The sequence below is a fragment of the Mercenaria mercenaria genome, unplaced genomic scaffold (genome assembly GCF_021730395.1).
Source record: "Mercenaria mercenaria strain notata unplaced genomic scaffold, MADL_Memer_1 contig_4317, whole genome shotgun sequence".
Classification (NCBI taxonomy): Eukaryota; Metazoa; Mollusca; class Bivalvia; order Venerida; family Veneridae; genus Mercenaria; species Mercenaria mercenaria.
Window position 1 is genome coordinate 43,181 of NW_026462538.1, and position 27,851 is coordinate 71,031.

At 34.6% G+C, this 27,851-nt stretch overlaps 1 protein-coding gene across 1 annotated transcript; it reads left to right on the forward strand.

The window, feature by feature from the left end:
* Positions 1-3,593: 3,593 nt before the first annotated feature.
* LOC128553782 (multiple epidermal growth factor-like domains protein 10) lies at positions 3,594-27,851 on the forward strand (the record flags this gene model as incomplete). The annotated part of the gene is given in 7 exon segments (XM_053534961.1): positions 3,594-3,643; positions 21,615-22,969; positions 23,749-23,860; positions 24,083-24,168; positions 26,001-26,197; positions 26,804-26,897; positions 27,787-27,851. Coding segments are annotated over 7 exon segments (1,959 nt in total), but the record flags the coding sequence as incomplete, so codon positions are not given.

Below are 27,851 nucleotides of genomic sequence, written 5' to 3' on the forward strand. Positions count from 1 at the left end.
TACTATGTTGGTGCACCGTAAAACCCAAATAAATAAATAAATAATTTCAGTGTGGTTTATTTTTCACTCTTGTGGTAGGCAAATTCATATAGAAAGTGTCCGAAGTCCTTTGCAGACGTTCAAATGCATTAACATTGTCATATGATACCATTAACACTTATTCAGCAACATGATACACTTGTCATCTTATCATTTTCATCTTTGGATATGATATCGTAGTCAAGAGATTTTGTTTTGTCGAGCTCGTTTTTCTCTTCCCTGTTTTACCATTATTTTCTTTGTAAGTATCTTTTTCAAACAGGAATTTACTGTTTACTGTGTCAAAAGGAAACTGTTTTGAAAGGATATTTCAATTGTAACAATGAATTGGATTTCAAAAATGGTATGTAGACAAATGAATAGTTAGTTATATAATTGCCACTTTTTTTTTATTTTCACAATCAGTCATTTAAGAAATAATAAGTTCCCAAGTGTGGTTTATCGTAGAATAACCCGTGTTTTGACTTTTTAGGCCTGAGTGATATATTGTTTCGCATAAGAACGAAAAATAGGGTTATCCTACGATAAATCACACTTGGGAACTTGTTATTTCGATTCTAACACGAATGCTAGTATCAACAGTGTTAGAAAAAAATGGTAACTACTTTTTACGACCGTGCTACACACCTGGATCGGATGACGTCATTGCACGCGAGTGGTTTATTGCAGAATAACCCGAGATAGATTTTGCTATACATGTATGTCGGTTGTCCGCTGGTCGTGTTAGAATTTATAATTTATCAAACATGTTGAATTAAAACATAAGAGCATCTGAGCAATGAACATATACTTTTTATCAAATGACAGGTTTGTTTATGTTGCAACTTCTTTCCTTTTTTCTATTTATAGAACAAGCAAGTTCCATTCACGTGGTTTATACTTGAAACGCCGTTAATGTCAAAATGTTATTACACTAGTGTTACAAAAATTATGTAATTTAGCTGATGAACCATGGGATTGGTTGGTACATGTACCATCTTGGAGATTAATTCTCATATGATTTTTGCAAGGTAGATAATATGTGATAACACTGTATTGGCGGTAGCTTTTTGTGTGATATCATCCTGTTGATATGCCTATTCTTATGCCAACCCGACAGCGTTTTGGTAACAGTCATATTTTCACACTCAAATTCATCAATATTACCTTTAGCCATGAACGTTTTCTTCTCAAAAAAGTACTTAACATGTTAAAAAGAAAATTGTGTCATTGACAATACTTATAGAACAGTACCTTTAGCAAGTGTGATAAGTCATACCACTTTAAGAAAAAGTATCAGAATATCATTTTATTGTTGATAAGCGAACGCAAGATCAGAAACACATGTCCTAATACCTTCCTTACAAAAAAAAAAGAAACAAAAAAACCACTCCGTTTGCGATTTGCGAAATGAATATATTAGTCCAGTAGAACTTGGACTGAACCTTGCAATAGGGTATATACAAGGTATTTTTGCAGTTTCCTGTTCTTTAGACTTCAGTAAATGAGAATCCACCGGATGACATCTTGTCATCTTTGGGGAAAATTTTTTATTTAAGAAAATTAAAAATGGTCGCCATCGTTGAATTTCAATGTTGTTCTTCTTGAAAAAAAATAATGGGAAATTTTGTAGCGCGGGGTTTATCTAAGGTTTTATTGCTTTATGTTGTTCATTAGATGGAGCATACATAGTATTTCATGACTTTCGCGAGATCCTTGGACATTTTTCTATTTATGGAATCCAAAATGGCTGCCATACGAATCATATGATAGCGTATTTTTCATACTGTATTTCAGTTGATTGCTTAGTAACTGATAAAGGTGTCGTTGTTATTTGCAATATCATTTTCGTAGAAATAACAAACTACTCAGAGAAAAGAAACACAATTAATACGTCACAAACAGATAGGTACATGTACAGCAGCAGTTGTGACAGCATTATCATCAACAACAACAACAACTTTTCTAAATTAAAAATGTAAAAACGAATTGGGAATACAGAAGCGCAATTTGAATATGTAAGTAATATATCAAAAAACTAAAACTGTGTAAACATTAAATACACATGTTTTTGACCTGTTGTTACATCCGTAACACATATATATTTATATATTTATCTACGTTACCAAGTTCAAATTACTTGCATTACGCAGATGATTGAAAATCCACAAACGCTGTATATTGATGTTGAAATTGTAAAAGATCGATATCATAAAACTGCATATTGGGCAAGCAATTATCTCCATATCATTAGAAGAAATGTAAAGAAAATTAATGAGAAAATTGAAATACATTCAGTGTCAGTCCCTAACTAGAATATTGTTTGATTTTTTTTCAATTTTATATAAATCTATTAGTTAGTAAAATTGAAATGGTAAAAGGTATGTCTGCAAGATGAAGCAGTGTTTTCCCAATGATAATGCTGTATTAAATCCCCCACCCCCCGCCTTACTGTATGTTACAAAATCAAATTGAACCTAGTCCCTGTATCAACCATAACAGGAATCTAAAATACCTAATTCAAGATTAAAGCACTCAAAGAACAATCTAAATCTAGAAAGCCCTCCTCCTCCTCAGACAAGTACAATTCAGCTCCAGTCTTTCTACAAACCGACTGGCTTCTGTACCCATAAATTAAGCTATGTATGCCCTATTTCACTTTTCCAGTATACATTTATAATACGGGATATTCACTTAACCTGAAAAGAAAACTTTTACTAACTGCCATAATACTTGCGCTTTCATAATGTCATCAGTTACGATTTTTTTCCGAGTACCACCATGTGATTGATTTTTGAAAGAGTTATGTCATAGATATATGTTTTTTAAAAAAACAAAAACAAAAAAAAGAACAACATTTCTCATTTCTTACAAAAGTAGTAACACTGGATTATGGAAAGCAGGTTGACTTTTCCTACATTTACTTCATTTTTCGTTTGTTGCATCCATGGGTAAGAGCAGTCGGACCGGACTATCATATACATTAAATACAGTTTGTGCATATAAGATGAACATAGTATTATCAATGATTTGTGGACAATGACAACAAAAAATTAAAAGCATATTGTAAACGTAAGATATTGTTATTTTCAAGTTTACGCCGATCAAGTCCCTTCTACTCTCATTTAATTTTGAAACGTGCTAGTTCGATGGAATGAAATTACTGCAGAAATAAAGAATACTGTGACCTTGATTTAAAGTTACACAGTTATTTTGGGTAAGATACACATAACAATCTTCTTATGCAATATTTTGTATTTTGCAAATATTTTTAAAACTCCCAAAACTACACTTCTTTGTTTAAATTCTAATACGTAAATTTAGAAGAACGAGAAGTTAGATCGTAGAAGGAGTAAAACCTCAAGTTTACTAGACTACATATACTAGTATGTTGAAATGCTGAAAATATTTAAGATATTTAACGGGTGTAATTTTAAAGACATTTTTCACCTCATATAGTATTGCATAGGTCTAGAATTGGCAAACATTTTACTGTCAAACATTAAATTTGTAAGTGGAACGAACAAATAGCTCTGTATCATGTTATGGACCATAGTTGAAGAATTCAGACTAAAATGGAGTCCCTGCATTTTAAGGATGAAGGTGTATATCTCAAGTTACCGGGGTAAGTTATCTGATTTCAAGTTCATCTTTGAGGTTATCATCTTGAAGTAAAACAATTATTAATTCACATTTGTATCATTTGCATATGATCATTTGATGTACAGACGTACTGGGAGTGAATAGTGTGCACATTGCCGATAATGATAATCTAGGTTACCTTTAACCTATACTCATATATCATCATTTTAATCAATTTAATCAAAGATTGACTATTCAATTCCATGCATTGCCCTGAAGGAGTAACATGTTGACATTAACTGTTATTCGCAAGTTAACAGAAGACGACACCGAAGCAATGAATATTGATTTCAACTCAGCATCGTACATTTAAACTGCTATAGAAATTATATCCTGGAAGTACGTTACCAGTTTTCTGTCATGTAATATTATTCATATTTCACACTAATGAAATTAGACTTTTAAGTTGTTTTAATTCACAATAAATTCATGTTTTCAGATTTAATAGTGTGCAAGTTATGAGAAACCATACATAGATGTAAAGAGTGTGTCATAGACAATTCTGGTAAAAAAAAAAATACGTTACCGTTACGTACGTAACATTTATAAAGGACATGATACTCGATGATACTGACTTAAAGAAATGCTTTACTGAAAAAGAATAGTCTCTTGAAAATATGAGAAATCCTACCTATCAAAAGCGCATACACTCAACTATAATTATTATATATCATGTAGCAAATACATAATTGGTAAGGTTTTGAGGTCATTTTCAAAACGAAGTAATGATCTTAATATCATTTCAATAGTTTAACTAAATGTTTTTAACATGTATTACTGTCATCTCGTTTTAATATTTTAAAGGATGTTCTGTTACTTGCCTCTTGCCAAAATTATTTTAAAAGGAAGAGAAAAGGTAACAAATCGTGTTATGTATGTCACATGGCTAATTATTAAGAAAGATGTTGACATTTTCAATCTAATTTAAACAGTAAAACGCATACTCGCAGTAAATTTAGAAAATATCACATTGTGTTCACATGTTTATCATTTTACATCATGATATGTTATCTTGAAATGTAATTAAAATTTTAAGAGATTGTGTTTGTAACATATTTTCAAGGTTTTCACATAAATGGAACACAACTAAATGTAGTAAAACAGTTTTAAACTTATAAACATTCATATATTTTGATCAGATTATGATTAAAACATTCTGTGTCAAATCGAACATCCTTAGAATTAAAGTATTGCAAGGAAAAAAATTGAAACTAACTTGATATAAATTCTGCAGGCACCTTATTTAGAAAGGTAATATATCATCAAATAAAGAGTTCTAAAGAAATATAACCATACATTCTTTTTTTTACTTTTATAGTCAGCTGAATGTTCGAAATTTTATAGTCATGTTGAATGATTGTTTAGAACATATTTACACAGGATAAGATAAAGAAGGTATTCGTTTTGTTATTTCTCTACAGAAATTTAGCACTTTTACATGGGGTTCAAGATTTGCTGATAAAAAAATTCCACAATGATGACAAGATGTCATCCGGTAGTTTCTTGCTCAATATATCCTAAATGACAGGAAACTGCAATAAAACCTTGTATATACCCTACTGCAAGGTTTGGTCTCATTTCTCTGTTATTCTACTGGACTATATTGTGACGACATTATTACAAGAAGTAATAAGTCATTACAAGTATCATTGCGTACATTAACATGTAAAATCTAAGTCACTGTAATAGTGAACCCAACTCATATGCATGTAATAATGACATGTGTACTTATGCATGTAATATTCACTATGTTACATAACAATTACTTCAGTAATTTAAGATATCAATGACATCAAATATTTTCGTACTTCAACAGTGACATAATTTCATGTTTTTTAATGTTGTAATATACATGTCTGATATGCCCATCGACGAGAAATTTAGCTGAACAGGCAAAACCAGAGATAAACTCTTTGAGTAAAAAACCTCTGGAACCCTGTACCCGCGGCTGGCTTGGACATCTTTCCGGAAAAGAAACGGCGGGATGTTCTCGTTCCATGACATCTTGATACATTTAAGAATACATATTGTAATTAATTGTGCCTCCTCTATAAAATCAATGCCCTGAGAGGAATGTATGGAAGCGAAGCTGAGCCGGTATGTATTTTAACAGAGAAGCCAGGCAAGAAAAGATTCCATCATTTTGCAATATTTCACTTAATACACTTAATATTTAGCCCCTGTTTTGGTTTCATATCTCATTTACATCGAAATAAAAACATTTCGGTTTTGGTGTAACTCTGTGATTCCAGCAGGTATGCAAATTTTTATTCCATACATCATGTTTTTATTTCGATGTAAATGAAATATGAAACCAAAATTTGTAGTCCTGTTTGGCGCCATATAATCTATACTTTGTTGGTGCGCCGTAAAACCCAAATAAAATAAAATAAAATAAAAATAAAACATCCAGACCAAAGTCGGTAAAGGTTACTCTAATTATAATCTTGGGCCTCCATGGCCAAGTGGTTAAGGTCGCTGACTTCAAATCACTTGCCCCACATCGATGTTGGTTCGCGCCTCACTCGGGACGTGGAATTCTAAATGTGAGCAGGCTATCAAGCTGGTTTACGGAAGGTCGGTGGTTCTACCCAGGTTCCTGCTCGTGATGTAATAATGCACGGAGGGGCACAAGGGGTCTTCCCCCACCGTCAAAGCTTGAAGTCGCCTTGTGACCTATAATTGTGTCGGTGCGACGTTTAACCAAACAAAAAACAAATCATAATATTGTACTTGACTCTAGATCTAATAGATCTAATAAGGAACTAATGTCTGTATGAAATCTGATCATCAGTAAAAGCAGACTAAGGTTTTAAAGGTCGCTTTGACCTCGACACCAAAATCATAAGGGGCTGTTCATGTCTATGGCAAATTTCTAAGAAAATCAAACGGACTAGACTGAAAGCAGATTCGATAGACAATCATGACAAGATCTTCCAAAGTGAGATGTCAATGCATAAAAGCAAGACAACAAACAGAGAAAATGTCAAAAAAGCTATCTTAACTGTGTAACAATTTTCTTTTGAAATCTTACAAACCTGTGTAACAATTTTTTAAAAAAAATCTTACAAAACTGTCGTACAAATTTTTAAATATCTTGCAAAAAACAAAGTGAGATTAAATATTTTCTATATTTCAAGAAATCTAACGGATTCACTTAAATGTATTGTGTGCGTACTTGAAAATAGTTGTGCTAGACTAGCAGAACATCAACAAAATACCACAAGAAGGTTGACAAGACTAGCATCATATCAGTAATATATAAGAAAGGGGCACTAATGTCATTTTAAATTATGAGTGACTACTACTTTTTGCAAATATGTCAAAAAATATCTATATCCGTGATTTTCACGTTATAAAAATTGGTGCTACCGACGACTTTTTTCCGTGTGTCATTCGCCTTTGTCACATGACAAATATTTACCGCGTAATTAAAGTACTTCAACGCGTAGACAAAAATCAAATCATTTATAAAATATACAAGTGTATCTGATTAAAACTAAATTTTTATTTAATCAATGCACTGAAGTACAGACCGGGCGATTTTCTTGTCGGTCTGAGAGAAATATTTTGCTCGAACAACGCTATCAACCGGACTGTTAATGATTCCTTTTCCTTCAAAAATGCGATAGTTAGGAAAATTGACGGACTCGTGATAGTGTACTTTCTTTCTTGATGAGTATTCAATTCCTATCATAAACCTTCTTTAGCTAAGTTTTCAGGAGGGCGTAGGTTCAAACCCCACAAAGACCAAACTTTTATTCATTATATTTGTTGTTTCATCTATTAAAATTTTTTTTTCAAGACTTATTATTGACTTGTTGTACAAAAGCGGAAAAAATCATTTGATTAGCCATTTCTTGCTGTTTAAAGTGAATTAAACCTCTGATACAGAAGGGTGAAGGTTTACACATCTTTGAAAATACAGAGTTGCATCTGGTAAAAGTTCTTTATTTTAAATTTATTCTGTGGAAGAAATGTAGGTAGGTTTTACTTCTGCACTATGATTATTTTTAATACAGAGAGCAAGGTAATACTTTTGAAGTGTTGGAGTTTAATTTCTGTCCGATTAAATCACCTAGAAAATATGTTATTGGCAGATTTCAAGTTTCAAGTTTATTTCATTCAACTCTCAAGCCTCACTATAGGGGCTCTCATTCTTCATGAGAGGAAGCCATCCAGCTGGCCTACGGAAGGTCGGTGGTTCTACCCAGGTGCCCGCACGTGATAAAATATTGCAAGGATGTTAAAAACCTGAAAACAATGTTCTTATCTCTATTTTTACTTTACTTTTAAAAAAAAACATATCTTTGTCAAGTTTAAACTTCTCACTGTTTTCATACATGCATAAAGTCATATATCGCCTTTTCTAAATTCACGATGAACTACATGTTAAAACAGAGGATGTCTTCTCGTTCTGTTCGATCTTACCGGTTTTCCGAGTATTCCACTTGATATCTGGCACAAAATGGTAGACTGTATCAGAAATGTAAGAAAGGGTTTTCCCAATTAAGGCGGCGTGAAATTGGAAACCGAAAGATGACCCGAAGGTTTGGAAACACCTGCCAAATCAGACAATCATTTTAGTTCATATCCTTGCCTAACGTTTGTATTATCACAATATTTACAAAGGCATTGTAAATCAAAGATTTCTCTCACACTTTGACGTGATAATATGGTCAGGGGCATTAAATGTCCGCACCAAAAGCAAGGGCTCAATGCTATGGCAAACGCCCTCTGTTGCTTTAGGCCTTGTAAAGGGTCCAAGAGCGAAAGCCTTTCCTAAAGCTACGCCGTTTTCAAGGTTTAAAGAGATATAATAAGTCTTTAAAACTCAAACAGGTGTAGTTTGTGTTGATAATAACACCCCAGCTTCTGTTTTAGGTAATAAAGTCTAACAACAAAGACTCTTACATTTGAAGTATGAACAAAAGACAAAATAACTCGATGTTTGTAAAAGAAGTGTTTTTATATTTAGCAGACAATATTCATGATTAGGTCCGTTCATAATTATGTTATACTTTATTCTAACACGACCTGCGAATAACCTACATACATGTAGAGCAAAATCTATCTCGGGTTATTCTGCAATAAACCACTCGCGTGCAATGACGTCATCCGATCCAGGTGCGTAGCATGGTCGTAAAATGTAGTTACCATTTTTTCTAACACTGTTGATACTAGTACGTCGTGTTAGAATCGAAATAACAAGTTCCCAAGTGTGATTTATCGTAGAATAACCCTAGTTTTTCGTTCTTATGCGAAACAATATATCACTCAGGCCTACGGCTTTCGTGATATATTCTTACGCATAAGAACGAAAAACTAGGGTTATTCTACGATAAAAACAAAGACAAATATAACCACACTTGGGAACTTATTATTTCTTAATCAATACATTCTGCAGATTTCTCTCTGTGTTATTCCATTTACGTTTCGGGCTTATGGCCAATATCAAAATGACAAATCTCGAGTAATTCGCTGCATCATGGCGTTCTTTCAAAACAGCAACAATTGAAATACAAATCCGGAACTGACATGAAAGTAGTACTGTATAATTTGTCATATTGAATCGTAATTAGGAACAAATTTGTAATACAAATATGTGCAAATACAAAACAGGGGGACGGCTAATAAATAAAGCAGTATACTACAACTTCGAGATAATGTACTTATATAGAAACTACAGTTATATGAACAAAATAGATAAGTCAATATAATTGTTAGCGTTCATCTTATTTTTCTCCAACAATTTGTTGAAAGTGATCTCATTAAATAAATCTTAAGCACGTTATTTTGTTAAAAACATTAATTATATTTATAGTCCGTCCAATTAGCCCAATAGTGAGGGCGCTGATCTACGGATTGTGAGGTCACAAACCCAATTCCCCGACAAGGCATATGTTCTCTGTGACAACTTGATGAAAGACATTGTGTCTGAAGACATTCGTATTCTACCTTTGAGACATGAGTTTTTTTACAGTTACCTGCGGAGAACAGGTTAGTGCGTGTACAGAATCCAGAAATAAATAATACTAATATGATAAATAAAATAATTCATGCATGTTGCATGTCACTAAACAAAATTTACGTATATCTATGATAGTCGCATAGTACGAGTGAGACGACATAAACCAACTCTTCCTGTTCTTAATATATAACATATACCCGATACATATACCGTATTAATTGTTACAAAACGGGCAAGAAAGAAAAAAACTGAAACAAAATTTTAACAATAACAAATTTTGTTCAAAGCTATTAATAAAAATGTGATACTGCTGTACTGTCTGAAATAACTTCCTTAAAAATATGATAACAGGGCAAAGAATGTAAAGATTCACTGATCAATTTTAGCAGCTTATAATAATATGAAATAAGGCACTGCCTCAATCGGGAATCGATCAGACTACAAATCGTCCCTATAACATTTAAAAACAAGAGGATCATGTTGGTCCTGAATTGCTCACCTGTCCACATGCAACCCAGTTCATTGTGGCTAAGTTTCATTGAAAATCAACATTCTGACCAATTTTTGTGAAGATCAATTGAAAAGTTTGGCCTCTAGAGAGATCATAAGGTTTTTCTATTTTTAGACCTACTGACCTTGTTTTTGACCGCACGTGACCCAGTTTCAACCTTGACCTAGATATCATCAAGATGTACATTCTCACCAATTTTCATGAATGTCTCATGAAAAATATGGCTTCTAGAGAGGTCACAAGGTTTTTCTATTTTTAGACATACTGACCTAGTTTTTGACCCCATTTTAACCAGTTTCGAACTTGACATAGATATCATCAAGGTAAACATTCTGACCAATCTTCATGAAGATCCACTGAAAAATTTGGACTCTAGAGAGGTCACAATGTTTTTTCTATTTTCATACTGCCCTAGTTTTGGACCGCAGTTGACCCAGTTTCAAACTTGACCTAGATATCATCAAGGTTAAAATTCTGACGAATTTTCATGAAGATCCATTGAAAAATGTGGCCTCTAAGGAGGTTACAATGATTTTCTATTTTTAGACCTACTGACCTAGTTTTGGACCGCACGTGACCCACTTTCGAACTTGAACTAGATATCATCAAGATGAATATTCAGAGCAACTTTCATACAGATCCTATGATAAATATCGCCTCTAGAGGGGTCACAAGGTTTTTCTATTATTTGACCTACTGACCTAGTTTTTAAAGACACGTAATCCAGTTTCAAACTTGAACTAGATATCATTTAGGTGAACATTCTGACCAATTTTCATGAAGATTTAAAAATATGGCCACTAGAGAGGTCACAAGGTTTTTCTATTTTTAGACCTACTGACCTAGTTTTTGACCGCACGTAACCCAGTTTCAACCTTGACCTAGATATCATCAAGATGTACAATCTCACCAATTTTCATGAAGATCTCATGAAAAATGTGGCCTCTAGAGAGGTCACAAGGTTTTTCTATTTTTAGACCTACTGACCTAGTTTTTGACCGCACGTGACCAAGTTTCAAACTCGACCTAGATATCATCAAGATGAACATTCTGACCAACTTTCATAAAGATCCCATGAAAAATGTGACCTCTAGAGTGGTCACAAACAAAAGTTAACGGACGCATGCACGGTCAGACGCCGCGCGATCACAAAAGCTCACCTTGTCACTTTGTGACAGGTGAGCTAGAAAACTGTCAACTAGGGTGTTAGCAGGCAAATTGTTGAGAAGCACAATGATAGACTTAGGGCGGTCACAACAGCTCACATTGTGCTCAGGTGAGCTAAAAATCATACAAACTGAAATGTTACTAGATTGCAATTCACTGTTTAAAAGATTGTAACAGACAGACACACGTGCAAATCTATTTGCATCATGGCAGGTTAAGAGGCCAGACTAGGCAGACATATTAGCCTTCTTGTGCAGGCTTGATATTTTTCTATTTGTGTTAATTGTAATTCTGAAATTACTCGCTCTAAGTAAAACAAATCCTAATTTCGCTTTTATATACACATTACAAAGACATGTACCACGCTTTATTTATTAAATAAACTGTCCACATGTTTAAATTTTATCTACATACAGATTTATAATGATCACAGATCACATAATTTGTTTTATCCATACATGAAAAAAAGCTGAACTATGAATAACAACTTTTACTTACAGTACTGGATGCTTTTGTCAGACTTGAAATAAGCATTACAATGTATCAAAATAAAGAAAATGTGACTTGCTTTAATTTGTATTGTACAATGTACCTTTTCTCTTGCAACAAAAACAAATAAAAAACTAGAGTTGTCACAGGAGTGACGAATTATACCCCCACAATATGGCCTTATCTCAGAACTAAGCCAATGTCAAAGCAGCACTTTCTTGAGCTTTGACCTACTGACCTCAAATTCAATACAGATCATCTGCTGGTCCAGATCAATCTCCATATGAAATTTCATGATCCTTCGCCCAAGTGTTCCCAAGTTGTTGTATGGAAAAGGTTTAAATGTTCCGGGTCATCCTGACCTTTGGAACTCAAAATCAATACGGGTCATCTGCTGGTCAAGACCAACCTTGTACTAAATTTTGTGATCCTCGTCCCAAGCATTCTGAAGTTATTGTCCAAAAACCGTTTTAAAGAACCGGGTCAGTGTGACCTTGACCTGTGACCTACTGACCTCAACATCATTAGGGGTCACCTGCTGGTCATTATCAACCTCCCTAACAATTTTCATGATCCTAGGCTCAAGCATTCTCAAGTTATAATCCGAAAACCATTTCACTGTTTTGCGTTATTGTGACCTTGACCTTTGACCGTCTAACCTCAAAGTCGAACTTGACCTATATTTCATGATGTTACACCTGTATACCAAAATTAATCATCCTAGGCCAAAGCGTTCACAAGTTATCATCCGGAAACCGTTTAACGGTGCAGGGTTACTGTGACCTTGACCTTTGACCTACTAACCTCAAAGTTGAACTTGACCTGTATTTCATGGTGTTACACCTGTGTACCAAACTTTATCATCCTAGGCTCGAGGTCTCAAGTTATCATCCGGAAACGGTTCAACTGTTCAGGATCACTGTGACCTCAAAGTCAAACGACCTGTATTTTATCATGTTACACCTGTGTTACAAAAGCTATGATCCTAGGCCAAAGCTTTCTCAAGTTATCATCCGGAAACCATTTAACTGTTCAGGGTTACTGTGACCTTTGACCTACTGGCCCCAAAGTCGAACTTGACCTGTATTTTCTGATGTTACACCTGTGTACCAAAAAATATTTAAATCAGTCAAGCTTTTCATGAGTTATCATCCGGAAACCATGAAAACAAACGGACTGAAAGACAGACAAGCTTACTACTCCCAAAACTTTTTGTGGGGGTATATCAAAACATTCTCTTTAAAATTTCATTGAAAACATTACTTTAATATAACTATGTTAATTAGTAGACAACCTTTGCAAAATAAACCAGAAAACAATTATCTTAAATAAGATTAAAGAAACTTTAGTATGTTTTATGAGCATAACAAAACCAATTTGATAATAGTAGTTTATCTCTTGAAGTAACAGAGCTTAGTCAATCACTGCTGTTCTCAGAATAAATTCAGTTTCCAAGTATATCCCGAATTTCTATCTTTAAAAGTCTTTTTTTATTCAAGTTCCCTTGTTCTTCTGTCTTTTCATATTTTCTGGTGTTTCTTTCCTGCTTTTCAAGTATACTGGTTTTGTTGACCTTCCATTTTGTAGCTGCCTGCTCTTAAGAAGTAAGCCTGTGAAACACAAATCAAACATTGTAAACTGATAAAAAGAGACCAAAACAAAAAAGACATGTTTTCATATACTCAAAGCTTTCAGAAAGCAGGCAAACTAAAACAAATAAATATAAAATTTCTATTATAAATTGGATATTATTCTGAACAATTTGAAATATTTTCAGCTGTTTCAATACAGAGATGGCCAAAGATTTTCCTAAATAAGTCTATGTAAACCATATGACCAAAGGGCAGGGCCATATTTGACCCAAGGGGGATAATCTGAACTAACTTGGTAGAGGAACTTGCTTTTAACCGAAACAGAATGCCTAAGGCTATTTTGGTAGAGGGTCACCTAGAGATTATTTCCATAAAATATTTTTGAAATCCGGCTAACAATTTCTGACAAGAAATCATTTTAAAAGTTTATCTTTTCGGTTGCCATGGCAACCAGGGGTCTATATGGAATCAAATTATTTGGGCAATTTTGAAAGAGGACCATCCAATGATCATTCCTGTGAAGTTTGGTGTAAATTTGCCTAGTGGTTCTGAAGAAGAATATTTTTTACAAATTGTTGACACACGACAGACATCAAGCGGTCACAAAAGCTCACCTTGTCACTCCGTGACAGGTGAGCTAATAATTGTTTAAATTTGCATACATGTATAAAATTTTATGGTTTTGTCCAGAAATTCTTTTTCATTCAGATATCATATCATGGATTTTCACATCAAGAAAATCAAATAGAGTCTTTACTTGTTCCTTGATATTTGATTCTGTGCACTGACGCAACCACAAAGATCTATCCACACAAATACTAATGATCTTACAGTATACCATGCTTTTTGAATGATTGAAACTGCTTCCCACAGCTGCAACTATAAAGAGAAAGAAAGATAGAAATAAATACCTTATGAACTGCAAGCAAGTGGTTTCAGTCTGTCAACAAGCACATTGGAGCAGTACAACAATACTCTGTATAATAGACCATATCTGTAACTCCAGTGTATATTTTAGGGAAAAAGCATTCTGTGACCGAGATGCCTGAAAATAGTGAAAAGTGAGCAAATTAAGAAAACATGGACAACCAACTGTTTTGAAATTTCTAAGGTCTAAGGGCTAACATCTTATAAAATACTTCAAGAAATTCATCATATTGTTTAGAGCATGCTCGATTGGGGATTCCTAGGAGAAAGGAATCAAATGCATTGGAACAGTCTTCCAACAAGTAATGTGAGTAGCTTCGGTTTGCATTTGCAGAGGTCCAATTTAACTTTTTTGTCCAATTGCAAATTTTAGCACGTAGCTTTTTTTTCTTGTTGCTAAATCTGAAAATCTACTTGCAAATTTAGACTTAATTAAAAATGTTAGAATATCCTAAAAAATCATGCTAGAACACCAATATTGTTTGCACGGTTTTCCTTGACGTACAATTTTGTGCGTTATAGCTCAAAATGACCCTCAAAGTAATTAGGAACACATCATTGATGGCGTAACTTAACTACTGGCTGAAACTACGGCAACGCAAATTTTCGTACCCAATATTACAAGTAAGTACCGATTCAACCGTATGTACGAAGTAGTAAGGTAGCCTGCGTTCTAGATTTAATTATCAGATAGACCTCTACATCTTTTTATTCAGTAAACCATTCAACAAAAAATGGCTAACCAACAAAAGATGTCGTGTTTTCTGTTATCTGCAAGTGGGGAAAACACTGTCACTGCCTTGTCCTCAAATGAAAGCAAATCTACAAACATTACCAAAAACCGCAACAATTTTGACTTTTATTTGTATTTTATCTACTCGCATTCCATGAAATCGACTCGCATTTAGCGAGTGCAAAATTTGAGCCCTGTGATTTGTGAAAGTAATTACAGCTTCTGCATGATTGTGGTTCTGACTAACTCTTAAACTCTTGTTAAAAGCATTTATGGAACAGTTTGAATTCAATTCCCTCATAATTCTGACCAACTAATCAACATGCTCATACAGTTTCAATAAATAAGCCAGTAAGTGTTCTTCAACCTGTCCATTGTGCGATGCATTCTTGAAAAAAAAAGTTTTATAAATGGAGATCATATTAAATCACCATGATTTACGCATTTAACTAGCATGCTTTTTTAAATCACATAAGGAAAAAAATGGTAGCCTGGTCGAGGTTGTATCTGCAGCAAATCAGAAGCACAAGCTGAAATTCTGTAGTCATTGGCTATTGAACTACCTCTAACTTCGAAGACTGTGCATTCACGGTAAGAGCCTGTACTAGTATATATATGCCTGGGACTCACTGACCTATTTTTAAATAAGATGTGCGAAATTACTGGTTTAAATTATTTCTTATAGAAAAGCTGATTAACGAGGTAAAATTTGTGTCCAGTCATGAAAAATACTGCAGTACATGCAAAATTCTGAGAACATGAAAAACACCTTTTAAAATCTGTATCTTTTTCTATGTTACGTGCATATTTTGCTTACAAATATATATAAATGGGAACACTACAAAACCCTCGAGTGTCACTCCTGCTGCCCCACCCGCAGCCATTACAAACAGGATCAGTTTCTTTTTAAGCATATTTCCTCATTTTACCGAAACCAGGTATCATCACCAAAAAGCAGCTAAAATATTTCAGCTGTCACGGATCTATGAGCTGAAACAAATCCCGTATTCAAACTTAACCAGAAATGGTTCCAGAACTTCCGTCATGTTAGAATTATTTAAAACTAAACGCCATGGACTCGCTTTTTACTCTAAAATATTTCTTGTCCATTTTTCTTTTGATCCGACATAAAATAAACCATGAAACAAATTCTTAACACAAATTATACACACAAGTTTCAAATGGGTACCAATGTATGCTATATTTTAGCTGCCATTGCAGTTTGGACTTTAAATTATCTGGACAGGCTTCATTTTTTGAAAAGAATCGTTATTTATTGATCTGCTCAGTGAATTAAAAACCTAAGGTATAGTTCGACCGCGTGCTTTGAGCAGAGATGTAATGATACACCTTTTCAACTGGGTTATACCGATATTCGGTCCATACCTGGCTGAAAATCTCTATAGAGTAAGTTAAAATACATGTTTTGTTTACCATGAACCTGATTAAATCACTGGCGCAATTGGTAGTGCGTAATGATAACAAACCTTGAACTGGGTGTTCAAGTAAAGATTACTGCCGTATTTTTCTCCAGTATACATTTTTTTTTATTTTAGTCAAGTATCTTTGAGGATACTTTTTAAAACCACGTTATCTGTTTTAATGATAATGTTTGACTTATTTTTTCATTCTTTCTACATTTTAACATATTTTGCTACTTTTTTTAAATTTAAATCATGTCGCTTAATTTGAAACTGTTGGCGACCCTTCAGCTATGTCAGTTATAATGATGATGTATTGGAATCCGAGTTCAACTTTTTCTGATGATTTTGCGAGCATCATCACTATATTTGTAACGTATTGAAGCCATTACACGGTACACTAAGACTACAGTCTAGTATTTTTGACTAACTAACACATCATTAACTAATCGATTCAGTGAACTACATACTTTTTCCCTGCAATATTTATTGAAAAAAAAATAAATAAAATAATGTGAGCTTACTAAGGCTCGAACCACGATAAGTAAGTACGCTCAGCCAGCGCCACATCCTTGTGGCCATGCATTCGTTTGCATTCATCGATAACTTATACCGCTTTACTATGTATCAAACATATGTTCCTACCCTATTTTGGTGAATGAACTGTCCTGCATAAATTAGTCACGGTAGACAACGTAAAACATCAAAATGTAAAATCGGTCTTCCCGAGGTCTCATTATTTTGACTAGGGTTACGCCATAAGATATGGACAAAACCATCAGAAAATAAAAATACCATCGGCCATAAGTATACCAAAATCTACAAGAAGCCGATCCAATTCCCTATTTAGGCTGAGCACAGCTTATGGGCAGAATCATTAGCTCAATTTAATTACTAGCTGTGTATGCAGTGAGCCATAAGAAATAGTAATCTGAAAGGCCTATTTCAAATTTATAAATAAATAAAAATGTAAAAAATACTGAATTTCTATGCTCTGTTATGGGTGGGGTATTTGTTTACATTGGAAAGTTAGTTACTCACGTTTCTAAAAATGTCAACAGGTCCAAGACTCCAACCATGCACATGCTGTACTGGAGTGCCGTCCATATTCTATATAAAGTAGAATAATTCCATTAATCAGTCATGCCTGCAAGTAAAATCGCGGATTTCTTAATTTTTAAAATTCATTTATAGCTGAGTAACAGAGAAGTTCCAAGAAATTAAAGTACCGGAAAGGAATTAAAATACAAATTGAAAAGCGACACAAAGGTGAATCTATTCTCTCATTCCCCGAGCTGAAGAACTCGTTGGAGAAAGTTTTTGTTTTCTCACATTTTCAAAATGTCGGCGCCAGTATATTCATGATCAGTAGATCTATCTACTCGCTGTAAATAAAGATAAAAATATTAAAAATGTCGCCGTTTAAAAGTGCTACTCAGTAATGAATAAAACATGTTTGTATTACAATATTGTATCAGTGTAGTCATGTTTAATACCGGCTGATTAGCTTGTGACGCAACAAACTTAACAGCTTACATCGAATATTCTTTCGTGTCGCAGACATCTTATTGTGCGGATATTGCGTTTGGCCTACTGATCTGACGGACGCTTATTAACATTAACGAAGACCGTGATATCCCGAATTTCATCGGGGTCGTCGCACGCCCATGGTCTAAACCGGAACTCCATATTTTGTTATTTGGATAGTATGTGTTGTTTGGATTACCTCGTATGTTACCGTAGTGGGATTTGATCCCGATTTTCTATAATTCTATAATTCCAAAAAGATTAGTCCACACAAAATACTTTGTACGAACACTCATCCAAGAAGCCTGTCAGAATTGATTGAAAATGATCGTCAATGAATAATTCTATCACGGAACACTGGTTAGGTTAACTGCCCTGTGACATGAATGAAATACTGTTGATATATACATAGCGAAAAGAGATGAATTTAAAGCGCCTTCGAGTTTTACATATTTAATTAATCTAATCAAATCAAAAATAGTATAAGTACAGTATCACTCCTGATGATATCGGATGAAACCGCCAGTTGAGTTACAGTTTTTTTCCATATATTTCTTAATTGGATCAGAATAATAAGATATGTAAACAAGAACTGTCGGTGGGCAGAAACGCTCGACTATTCAACAGTCCTGTCAACTGAATGAATATTAAAGTAAAAAAATAGGCATACTTTTGTAAAATTGCAACGCAGGGTTATTGAACTTGTACAATGCATATCACCTATTGTGTGAAGTTTCAATCCATTCCCATTACTGGGTACTGAGATACCCGCTTACATACAAAAACTTAACCAAAAAAATCTGCCAAGTCAAAAGGGGCATAAATTTTGTAAAAATGCATAGTAGAGTTATGGCACCTGTGCACTGCATGTCAAATTATGATAGTGAACAAGTGTGTGAAGCCACGAGTTGTTACTGTGATACCAGCTTACATACAAAATCTTAGCCAAATCGGAGTCCCAGGTGCAGGTTGAATGTGACCAGAACATTGTTCAACGCATACGGCTCCGTTTCCAAATCGAAGGAAATGTAGCACATTTACATAATGGTGGCCGTTCTAAGTGTACAACACATACACAAGGCCGATATATTGTTCTTCAGGCCCGTCGCAATCGTTTTCAGAATGCTACTTCCTTACAAAACAGCTTGCAGAATGCAACAAACGTACGGGTATCTACTCAAACACTGAGGAATAGATTGCATGATGCTGATATGAATGTCATGTGTTCCTTTGACGAATAACCACGCCAGAGAAGACCTACGTTGGGCCCGTGAGCATGTGTAACAGAGACCCCGCAATTGGACACCAATTTTGTAAACTGATCAGTCTAGATTTCGTCTAGACTTCACAGATTGACGTGTCAGAGTGTGGAGAAGACCAACTGAACGTTTTGGACCTGCTTGCATCTCTGAACACGAACGATATGGTGGAGGGTATGTCATGATATGGGGAGGAGTAAGTGTCAATGGCAAAACTGACCTCCATATTGTTGATAACGGTACCTTAACAGCAGAAAGGTATTGTCGCGAGATTCTTGACGTACATGTACGCCCATATGCAGGTGCAGTGGGTCCAGATTTTATTCTTATGCATGATAATGCTAGTCCACACACTGCTCGCCTCACTAACCAATACCTTGCACGTGAAATAATCGAGCTCTTGCCTTGGCCTGCCACATCCCCGGACCTAATTCCAGTTGAACATGTCTGGGACATGCTTCAGAGGGCCATATCTTGTCGCCTCGCCCTGTGCAGCCGGTCACCCTCGCAGAACTTCGTGCTGCCTTACAAGAGGATCGGAACAGAATTCAACAATTAATGATCAACCGGCTAATTCACAGTATGCCCGGGTGCTGTCAGGCTGTAATTAATGCTCGTGGACACCATACAATATATTGAAACTTCCATGCAGCATTTGAAAAGAAAAAAAAACACTTTTACAAATTTCCGCCTACTTACGAATTTACAAGTTTTCCCGCTTAGATAACTTTACACTCCTGTTCTAGTTCGATAATTCAACTCAGATGAGTAATTAGTCGATTTTTTCAAATAAACAATACAAAAAAGACTTAAATATATTATAAACTGTTCAGTGTGTTAGCCGAAACAATACTAGTTACGGATTACAAAAGTGGCCTTTATCAAATTTTGAGTAGTAAATGCCAGATTGTTTCTTTTAAACTTCAGTCAAGTAAATATGTACACATATAACTTGGATAAATCCTATAACAAATTTAAGCACTTGCATCTTCAAATCAGTACTACTTAAGGAACTAATGCATAAGCAAACAGAAGATATAACATACAACTTTATATTTTAATATATTGTCAGCCGGAAAACAGATCTTAACTTTACTAATCAGGACATTTATTGCCACGCCACGCAGGTAAATGATTTTAAGGTAAGTATTATACACAAATTTTAGATAATACGTAATATGTTAAACTAACCAACAAAATGCTACCTAATTCTTGATACAAACAGAGTGTCAAAATAATGTTTACAATTTATTTCTTTACAGATGCTTGTCTTGGCAATTAGCATTTGGATCGTCCCAGGAACTACAACAGTACACGGGAATAGTAAGTAGAACATTTAAAATGAGAGCACCACCTGCAGTATTCGATTGTGTCATACCGTTAAGTATCAATTTAATTTTCTAAGTAAAAAGGGTCATCATTCCGGTAAAAAAGGAAGGGAAAGGCGTGGTTGAGGATCAATTTACTCATCTAAAGGTGTTAAAGAAATGAACATAATTTCATACCTACGGTATAAAAGAAAAGTGGACCCAATTTTTTTAATACAATAATGACAACTATTCTAACAATCTACAAAAGAGAGTCACGGAGTTTTGTATATGCACTCGAGTAAAAATACAAACCATACACAATTTCAAAGCAAATGTTTTTACCGCGTTCATGGATCAAGGCAAACGTTTAACGATGTGCCTAATTTGCTTAACAAGGACTGTCATAATTCTAACAGAACGCATGTGATAGTTGTGTGTTCCTTGTTTTCATACTTAAATAATGATGTTAAATATGTTAAATAAGTGTGCAATGTTCCAAATCAATAGATTATTTATGCAGTCTTTTCTATTCTTAGAAAAAATTGACCGAAACGAAATTCGTTGTTCGCTCTAATGTCAAGGCCGAATTCCTCGTAGATGTTGTAAAAAAAAGACTAGCTCAATAGTCAGCTTAAACTAAACTGTCAAAATTTGCAGGATAAGAGTAAAGAGACGATAACAATGAGTACAATATGACCTGAATAGCATTGATACTTCACATTTGTGTTTTACAGACCTTGGCACGATTGATTCGTATTGTACAATCAACTGTACATGCTGTAAAAATCAAAAATGTGGACCAGATGGTTATTTTTTGGACGGTAATTGTAACGACGGCTGCATTGACGGATACAGAGGAGCTCGTTGCTGGCGTAAATGTAATTACCCTGAGTGTGCAGAATGCAAAACTTCCGCAAATATATGTACAAAGTGTAAGGCAGGCTATTATCCTGGCTCATATTACAACTGTTCGTCAAAATGCCCTTTCACCTGCAATACATGTACATCAAACACCTATTGCACGGAATGCATTGATGAATATTACAGTGACAATGGTTTCAATGACTGTCGATATCGGTACTGTCCATTACACTGTAAATGTGAAAAGAATGCGTGTGTGTCATGTGGAGATGGTTACTTCAATGTAAGTTCATCGTGCATTAGTAAATGTCCATCAACCTGCGTCAGCTGTTCAGCTAAAGACAAATGTAGTTCTTGCAGAGAAGGTAAATATAACGGATATGAGTTTGACATGACAGATCGTCTTCAGTTGAATAATTGTACCCATGGATGCCGGGAGAATTGTATCTTTTGTTCATCTTATAACAATTGCTCACAATGTGTGCTGGGTAAATACGGAATGACCTGTCAGAGGGATTGCTCAGTTGGATGTGAAAACAAGATATGTCAGATTGAGTCTGGAAATTGCACATGTAAAATCAATTTCTCTGGTCGTAACTGTACGGACTGTGTCCCTGGTAAATTTGGAGAATTATGTGAGAAGACCTGTCCTATGTTCTGCAAAAATAAACGTTGTGACAAATCTTCAGGTAACTGTTTGGATGGATGCATACTTGCAACGATTGTTGGCGAAACGTGTAATGCATGTGTAAATGGTAGTTATGGGGATGTCTGCAACGCGACTTGCCCTAATAATTGCAAGGATGTTAATTGTGAAAGAGATAACGGTGAATGTTCATACGGATGCAAAGACAATTTCACTGGGAAAAAGTGCGAAGCTTGTAAGGACGGTAAATATGGATATTCGTGTAATCTTACCTGTCCTCAGAATTGTGCTGACGATAAATGTAACAAAACGTCTGGCCATTGTTTCGCCTGTAGTGGTAACTATTATGGAAACGAATGTAACGACTGTGTCAAGGGGTATCATGGGTCGACATGCAATGATGAATGTTCTCCTCAATGTTTGAATGGTGTTTGCAATAGAGCTACTGGGAACTGTGATCTTGGTTGCAAAGAGAATTATTCTGGAGATAAGTGTTGTGTTGAGGGCGGTAATTGTTTTAATTGCTCGTCCAACTCCGAGTGCAACAAATGCAAATCCGGATATTTTAGCGAACAGTGCAACAAAACATGCTCCTCATATTGTCTTGATTCTTGTGATTTTGTAACAGGTGATTGCTCTTCTTGCATAAAAAACATGTACGGTCAATTTTGCAACGCAACGTGTTCACGGTCTTGCAAGATATCACAGGATGCAAACTCGAGTAGATGCGAAGTAAAGCATGGAAACTGCCTCCACGGATGTGTGGATGGCTTTTACGGTCCGAATTGTTCTGAGTCCTGCAATAGCCAATGTATTGACAATTTGTGCATGCGGGATACAGGCCAATGCACAAACGTATGTTCATCGGATGATCCTGTGTGTACTAAAAGTTCAGGTAAAATTTATCTTTATATTGCCAAACTTAGGATGCTTAAATTGCTATACATACGTTTTCGCATATGAACCGTTTTCTGTAGACATATGATAGTCATGATGTACCATTAGTAGAACAAAGTATTGAAATTTGAATTATTTTATTGATATTACATTCTAATACATTCTAAGCTTATACACCGCTTCATGAGTATCATACAATTTGATCTGATAAGGATTTATGCAAGAGTTATTACATCGTGATATATTGAGTCATATTACATTAAATTAGATTCGTTCTCTTTTGAAAAAGCTGGGGAAACAAACATTTCTTTAACAAATTATATTTGAAAGACTTCACTAAAGATATTCACTCTATCGACTAACGGGGCCTTTCGTGAACGGCTGTTTAAGGTCGCTTACTTAAACTCACTAGCCCCTAGCCACTGTGCGCTTGAAACCTAAATATTTTTATTTGAAGAAGTCATCTAGTTAGCTAACAGAAGGCCGTTGGCTCTATCCAGGTGCCCACGCGTTTTGAAATAATGCCAAGAGAGCAAACATGGTCTCCCCCTTAAATGCCGCCATATGGTCTTTACTTCTGTCGGTGTGACGGTACAGTTAAAACACAGAGAGACCCCAAATCATTATAGACTTAAGATATTTATATCCTTGTTGCGCAGTTTCTAATACAACATGTGGCACCTGTGGTTAGATCTCAATAACTGAAGTTGAAATGTTGCCGTATGACTTTACTTGGATTGGTTTGACATTAAATTGTACACAACTCTTCATTTGAAGGACAGAAATCGAGAGACTCTACTGAAGCGACAGGGCCAATTGCAGGAGGAGTTGTTGGACTAATTATTTTAGTAACTGTGGTCATTGTGGTGGCTTTTGTTTACAAACGAAGGTCAGTAATTACGTATAGACAAGACATACCCTTTTGAATATACATACTGTTACTATTATCTACAAATAAACTGTATGGACATTAATTATTACAGTTAAAATTTTACTCTCGCTATTTGATTGAAATGTAGCATTTAATTATTATCAAATATTTGTAGTTCTAATAATTTATTTCATTTTGAATATGCAAAGACACATGTACGAATTTAGTTAGTTATTTTAGGCAAGGCAAAAATGAAAGTAGTGGACGAAATAGAGAAATGCCGAGACACACAGCCAGGGAAGAGCATACATATGGAAATATCACAGGTAAGAACATACATTATGCTATATTTGCCTTTTATCATTCTAACAAAGTACTTAAGGGTAAATGGGACAGTTTCCTATATGTATTTAGGGCCAACATTTTCCTATGGTCATAATTTCTTTAAACTTGATATATTGACTGAGAATCAAGTTTAAAGCAGAAATATGTATTTACAATTATAGGTACTTAGGCTTGATTATGAATTATATACCCTTGAAAGTCGGAAAATACTGAAAAAATCGAATTTTATACATAGAGAAGACTGTCCCGTTTTACCCTTAAGACTAATTCAAAGTATGTAGCTACTTTTGAAAACAACCACTTGTAAAAAAAGAAATAACATATTGTCAAGTTTACAACTTATTTTGTAATGGTGACATTCAATTGGTTGTACAGGTTATGTGATACAATTCTAAAAAGGATTTATAACCGCTAATTTTCTAACTTCCCCTTTTTTTATCGCAACTACATTTTGTAAGATTTGAATCAAAACTGTAGCCCTTAAATAAAAAGTCACTTAATTAGTAAGTAGCACTACACTTTTAACGTAAAAAAAACAAAGACAAATATCAAACAGGGAATGCCACGTACAAAAAACGCAGCCTCCACAAAACGAAACCCACAGCACTTAGACGTGCACACCACTCACAAACAGAATTGAAATTCAAACCGTTATGTACTGACTTTTTAACTCCATTACGATCAAATTGAACAATATTTCAATATAAACGTGTCAGTTTCAAATCAGGTGTACATCTACGTCGGAAATTAACTTCGAAAAAAAACAACTGTTTATCATTTTATAAGTAAAAGGAATATGTTCTTTGTACTGAGAAATTTGCACAGGGATTAAGATTGCGTCGTTGCTGCCGCGCACTATCTCCAGGGTCATTGAGAGTGTACGGTTTCCATGAAAAGTGTTTAATCCCGCAGATAGCACTACGTGCGGCAAAATGACATTCATTCTGTGATTTTTCCATATCTCTACCCGACTATTATATATGTGACAAATACAACCAACTTACACATAACTATCCTTCTTGCGTATCAGTTTGAATGGTTGTCGCATTCACATGGTTGCTTAGGGCTAAGATGTTCTATGCCTTCACAAATTATATTCATTTTATTTTATTTATTAATGTACTGAATGAGCAATGGCATTGCCTAGGTGATATTTAAAACATCTTAAGACACTGTATTTTAGAGACTTCATGACATTGTTTTGAGTTTTTCGAAAATTGATAATTTAATATAACAGCAGGTGTTAGTTTTTTTATCTTTTCATAGAAACTGGAAGATACAATGATACAATGATACTCTGCGAGAACAGACATTTTGTAAATCATGTAATGTTAATAACACAGAAAATGAATACCACGTTTTATCAGTATGCCCGGTACTAAGAAGTAAATATTTTAAGAAATATTGTTGCCACTGGCCAAGTACATTTAAATCTGAAAAACTGATGCCATTGAAATAAAAAAAAATGTTGTCTTAAACTTAGCGAAGTATATACATTTTACGACAAAGAATCGTATTTCTTAGCCCCTATTTACATTCAGTCTGAATAAAATACGTTATATGACAATATACGCTATAATTGTTAATTTGTCAATTGTTAGTTATGAAAATTATAACGTTCTTCCGATACTATATTTTTTTTTTTGGGGTAAAACATATGTCCCTTATTTAATTTGTGCTCTTTCGAGAATTGTTAGCGTAACCTGCTACAATTATCTCCCAATTATATTTCTATTTAAAGTATGTTTATCATTGAACATGAATTTTATATTGACTTGTTTTATGCTGAATAAACTTTTGTATTTTACAAAAGAGAACCATTCGGCGGTTACTTCATCATCTGTAGTAAATATTGGTGACGTCAGGGTAGAGGAGCAAGGTGATGATTTTGCAACCAATAGGGACGAGACTTACTACAACACTGAACAAAATAACAACAGAGTGAACGTTAACAATCTACTTACGTATGTTACCAAAGAACACGTTGATTCATTTGAAAATGAATTCAAGGTAATTGGGATTTTATGCTTAAGCTGCTACTTTTTATTTAAAAAGAAAATTCCTACCGTAGATGTAAATTTGTAGTGAAAAGTTAATCATACGTGCGTACATATCATGCAAAATAGTAAAACAATATACATATATCTCGGTATTAAAGATAATTTATCTGATGTGTAAAAATGACAAAAGCGGTCAAAATATGATAACTCTTCTTCCTTGAAAGTTAGCATAATGTAATTGGTTATACTAGTTATACTATTTAAATTTCTCGTATATTGGGTAGCATTTGATAAAATTCATGTGAAAGTTTTATGATATAAATATTTGTACTGCTAAACGCCATGGAGCATTGAAAAATGATTAACATTGGTATAAGATTACAGATGAAACTGTTTTGAAAACTTCCTTGTGTAGTCGTCTGAAAAATAAACCTTTATAAAAATCACTTAAGGGTAACTAACTAAAGAGTTTTGTCACGTCATATGTAATACGAGCGCTGTATAATTTTGTTTGATGTTGATATGGATCTTCATGAGGGGAAAACAAATATTAAAATGAATTAACAGACCAGTTAATGTCAACGATTTAAGTGCATGTATGCTTTTACTATTACAGAAGCTAAATAAAGGATTAGACTTGACAGAGAATTGCACCTTTGCCAAAAAGCCCGAAAATATTGCGTTGAACAGGTACAATGGAATATACCCGTGTACGTATTGAAGAGTAAAAGTAATTTAATTGGTTAATTAGTTCTCCTTGTTATGACTCGCGTATATATTCAGTAACTAATACAACGATTGAAAAAATGAGTTAGTATAATTTTATTATATATTTTATTATACCAGATTTATATAGCGCCCTTTTCATGATAAACACGTTCAAAGGCGCTTTACATATAGCAAACGAAGCCACACAGGGCGTGAAATTCATCCTCTACTAGTACAGACATAGAGCGATCTGACCAGAGGGACAGAGTGAGATAAAGCCCCGAGAACAGATAGAGAGAAATCCTTTTAGATACAGGCCTGTCCGGCTAACTTAGCCTAGCTCTTTGCGAATAGACAGTCTAGTTCTTTAACGTGCCCGGTGTATAGCGCCGATACACGCGAAGCTGTCTTTCCTGGGAAGAACCAGTATAGGCCTCTTGGTTAGGTGGGAGACACCCAAGAGCATCTCAGAAACTTCCAGTGCTTGGACCGGGATTCGAACCCCGGACATCTGGATTGACAGTAAAGCGTGTTACCACTAGACCACCGGCTTACTAATTGGTAGATAAATTTTGAAAATGGATGCTCGATTTCTCCTGAAAACCTTAATTTATTATATATTTACTGTATATACTGTACATTCCAAAGTTAACTTTTAAATATGTGTATGCAGAAAACTAGTACGTAAATGAAAATTCATCAAAGCATATCTTTTTCAATGAGCTCCCTTCATAGATATAAGCTGAAGTGCCAAAATCAGTCTGTTCTAAAATTTCATTTCACAAACATTGCAATGTAAGCTGTAATCAAATTCGCACTAAATACAACAGTTTGGTTGTAAAACTACCGAGTAACTGTATATGTAAGAAGTGTAACTCGTACATATTCCAGATGACCATTCCAGAGTGACTTACCCTGGTCAGCCGGACTTTTTCATCAATGCATGTTACATCGAT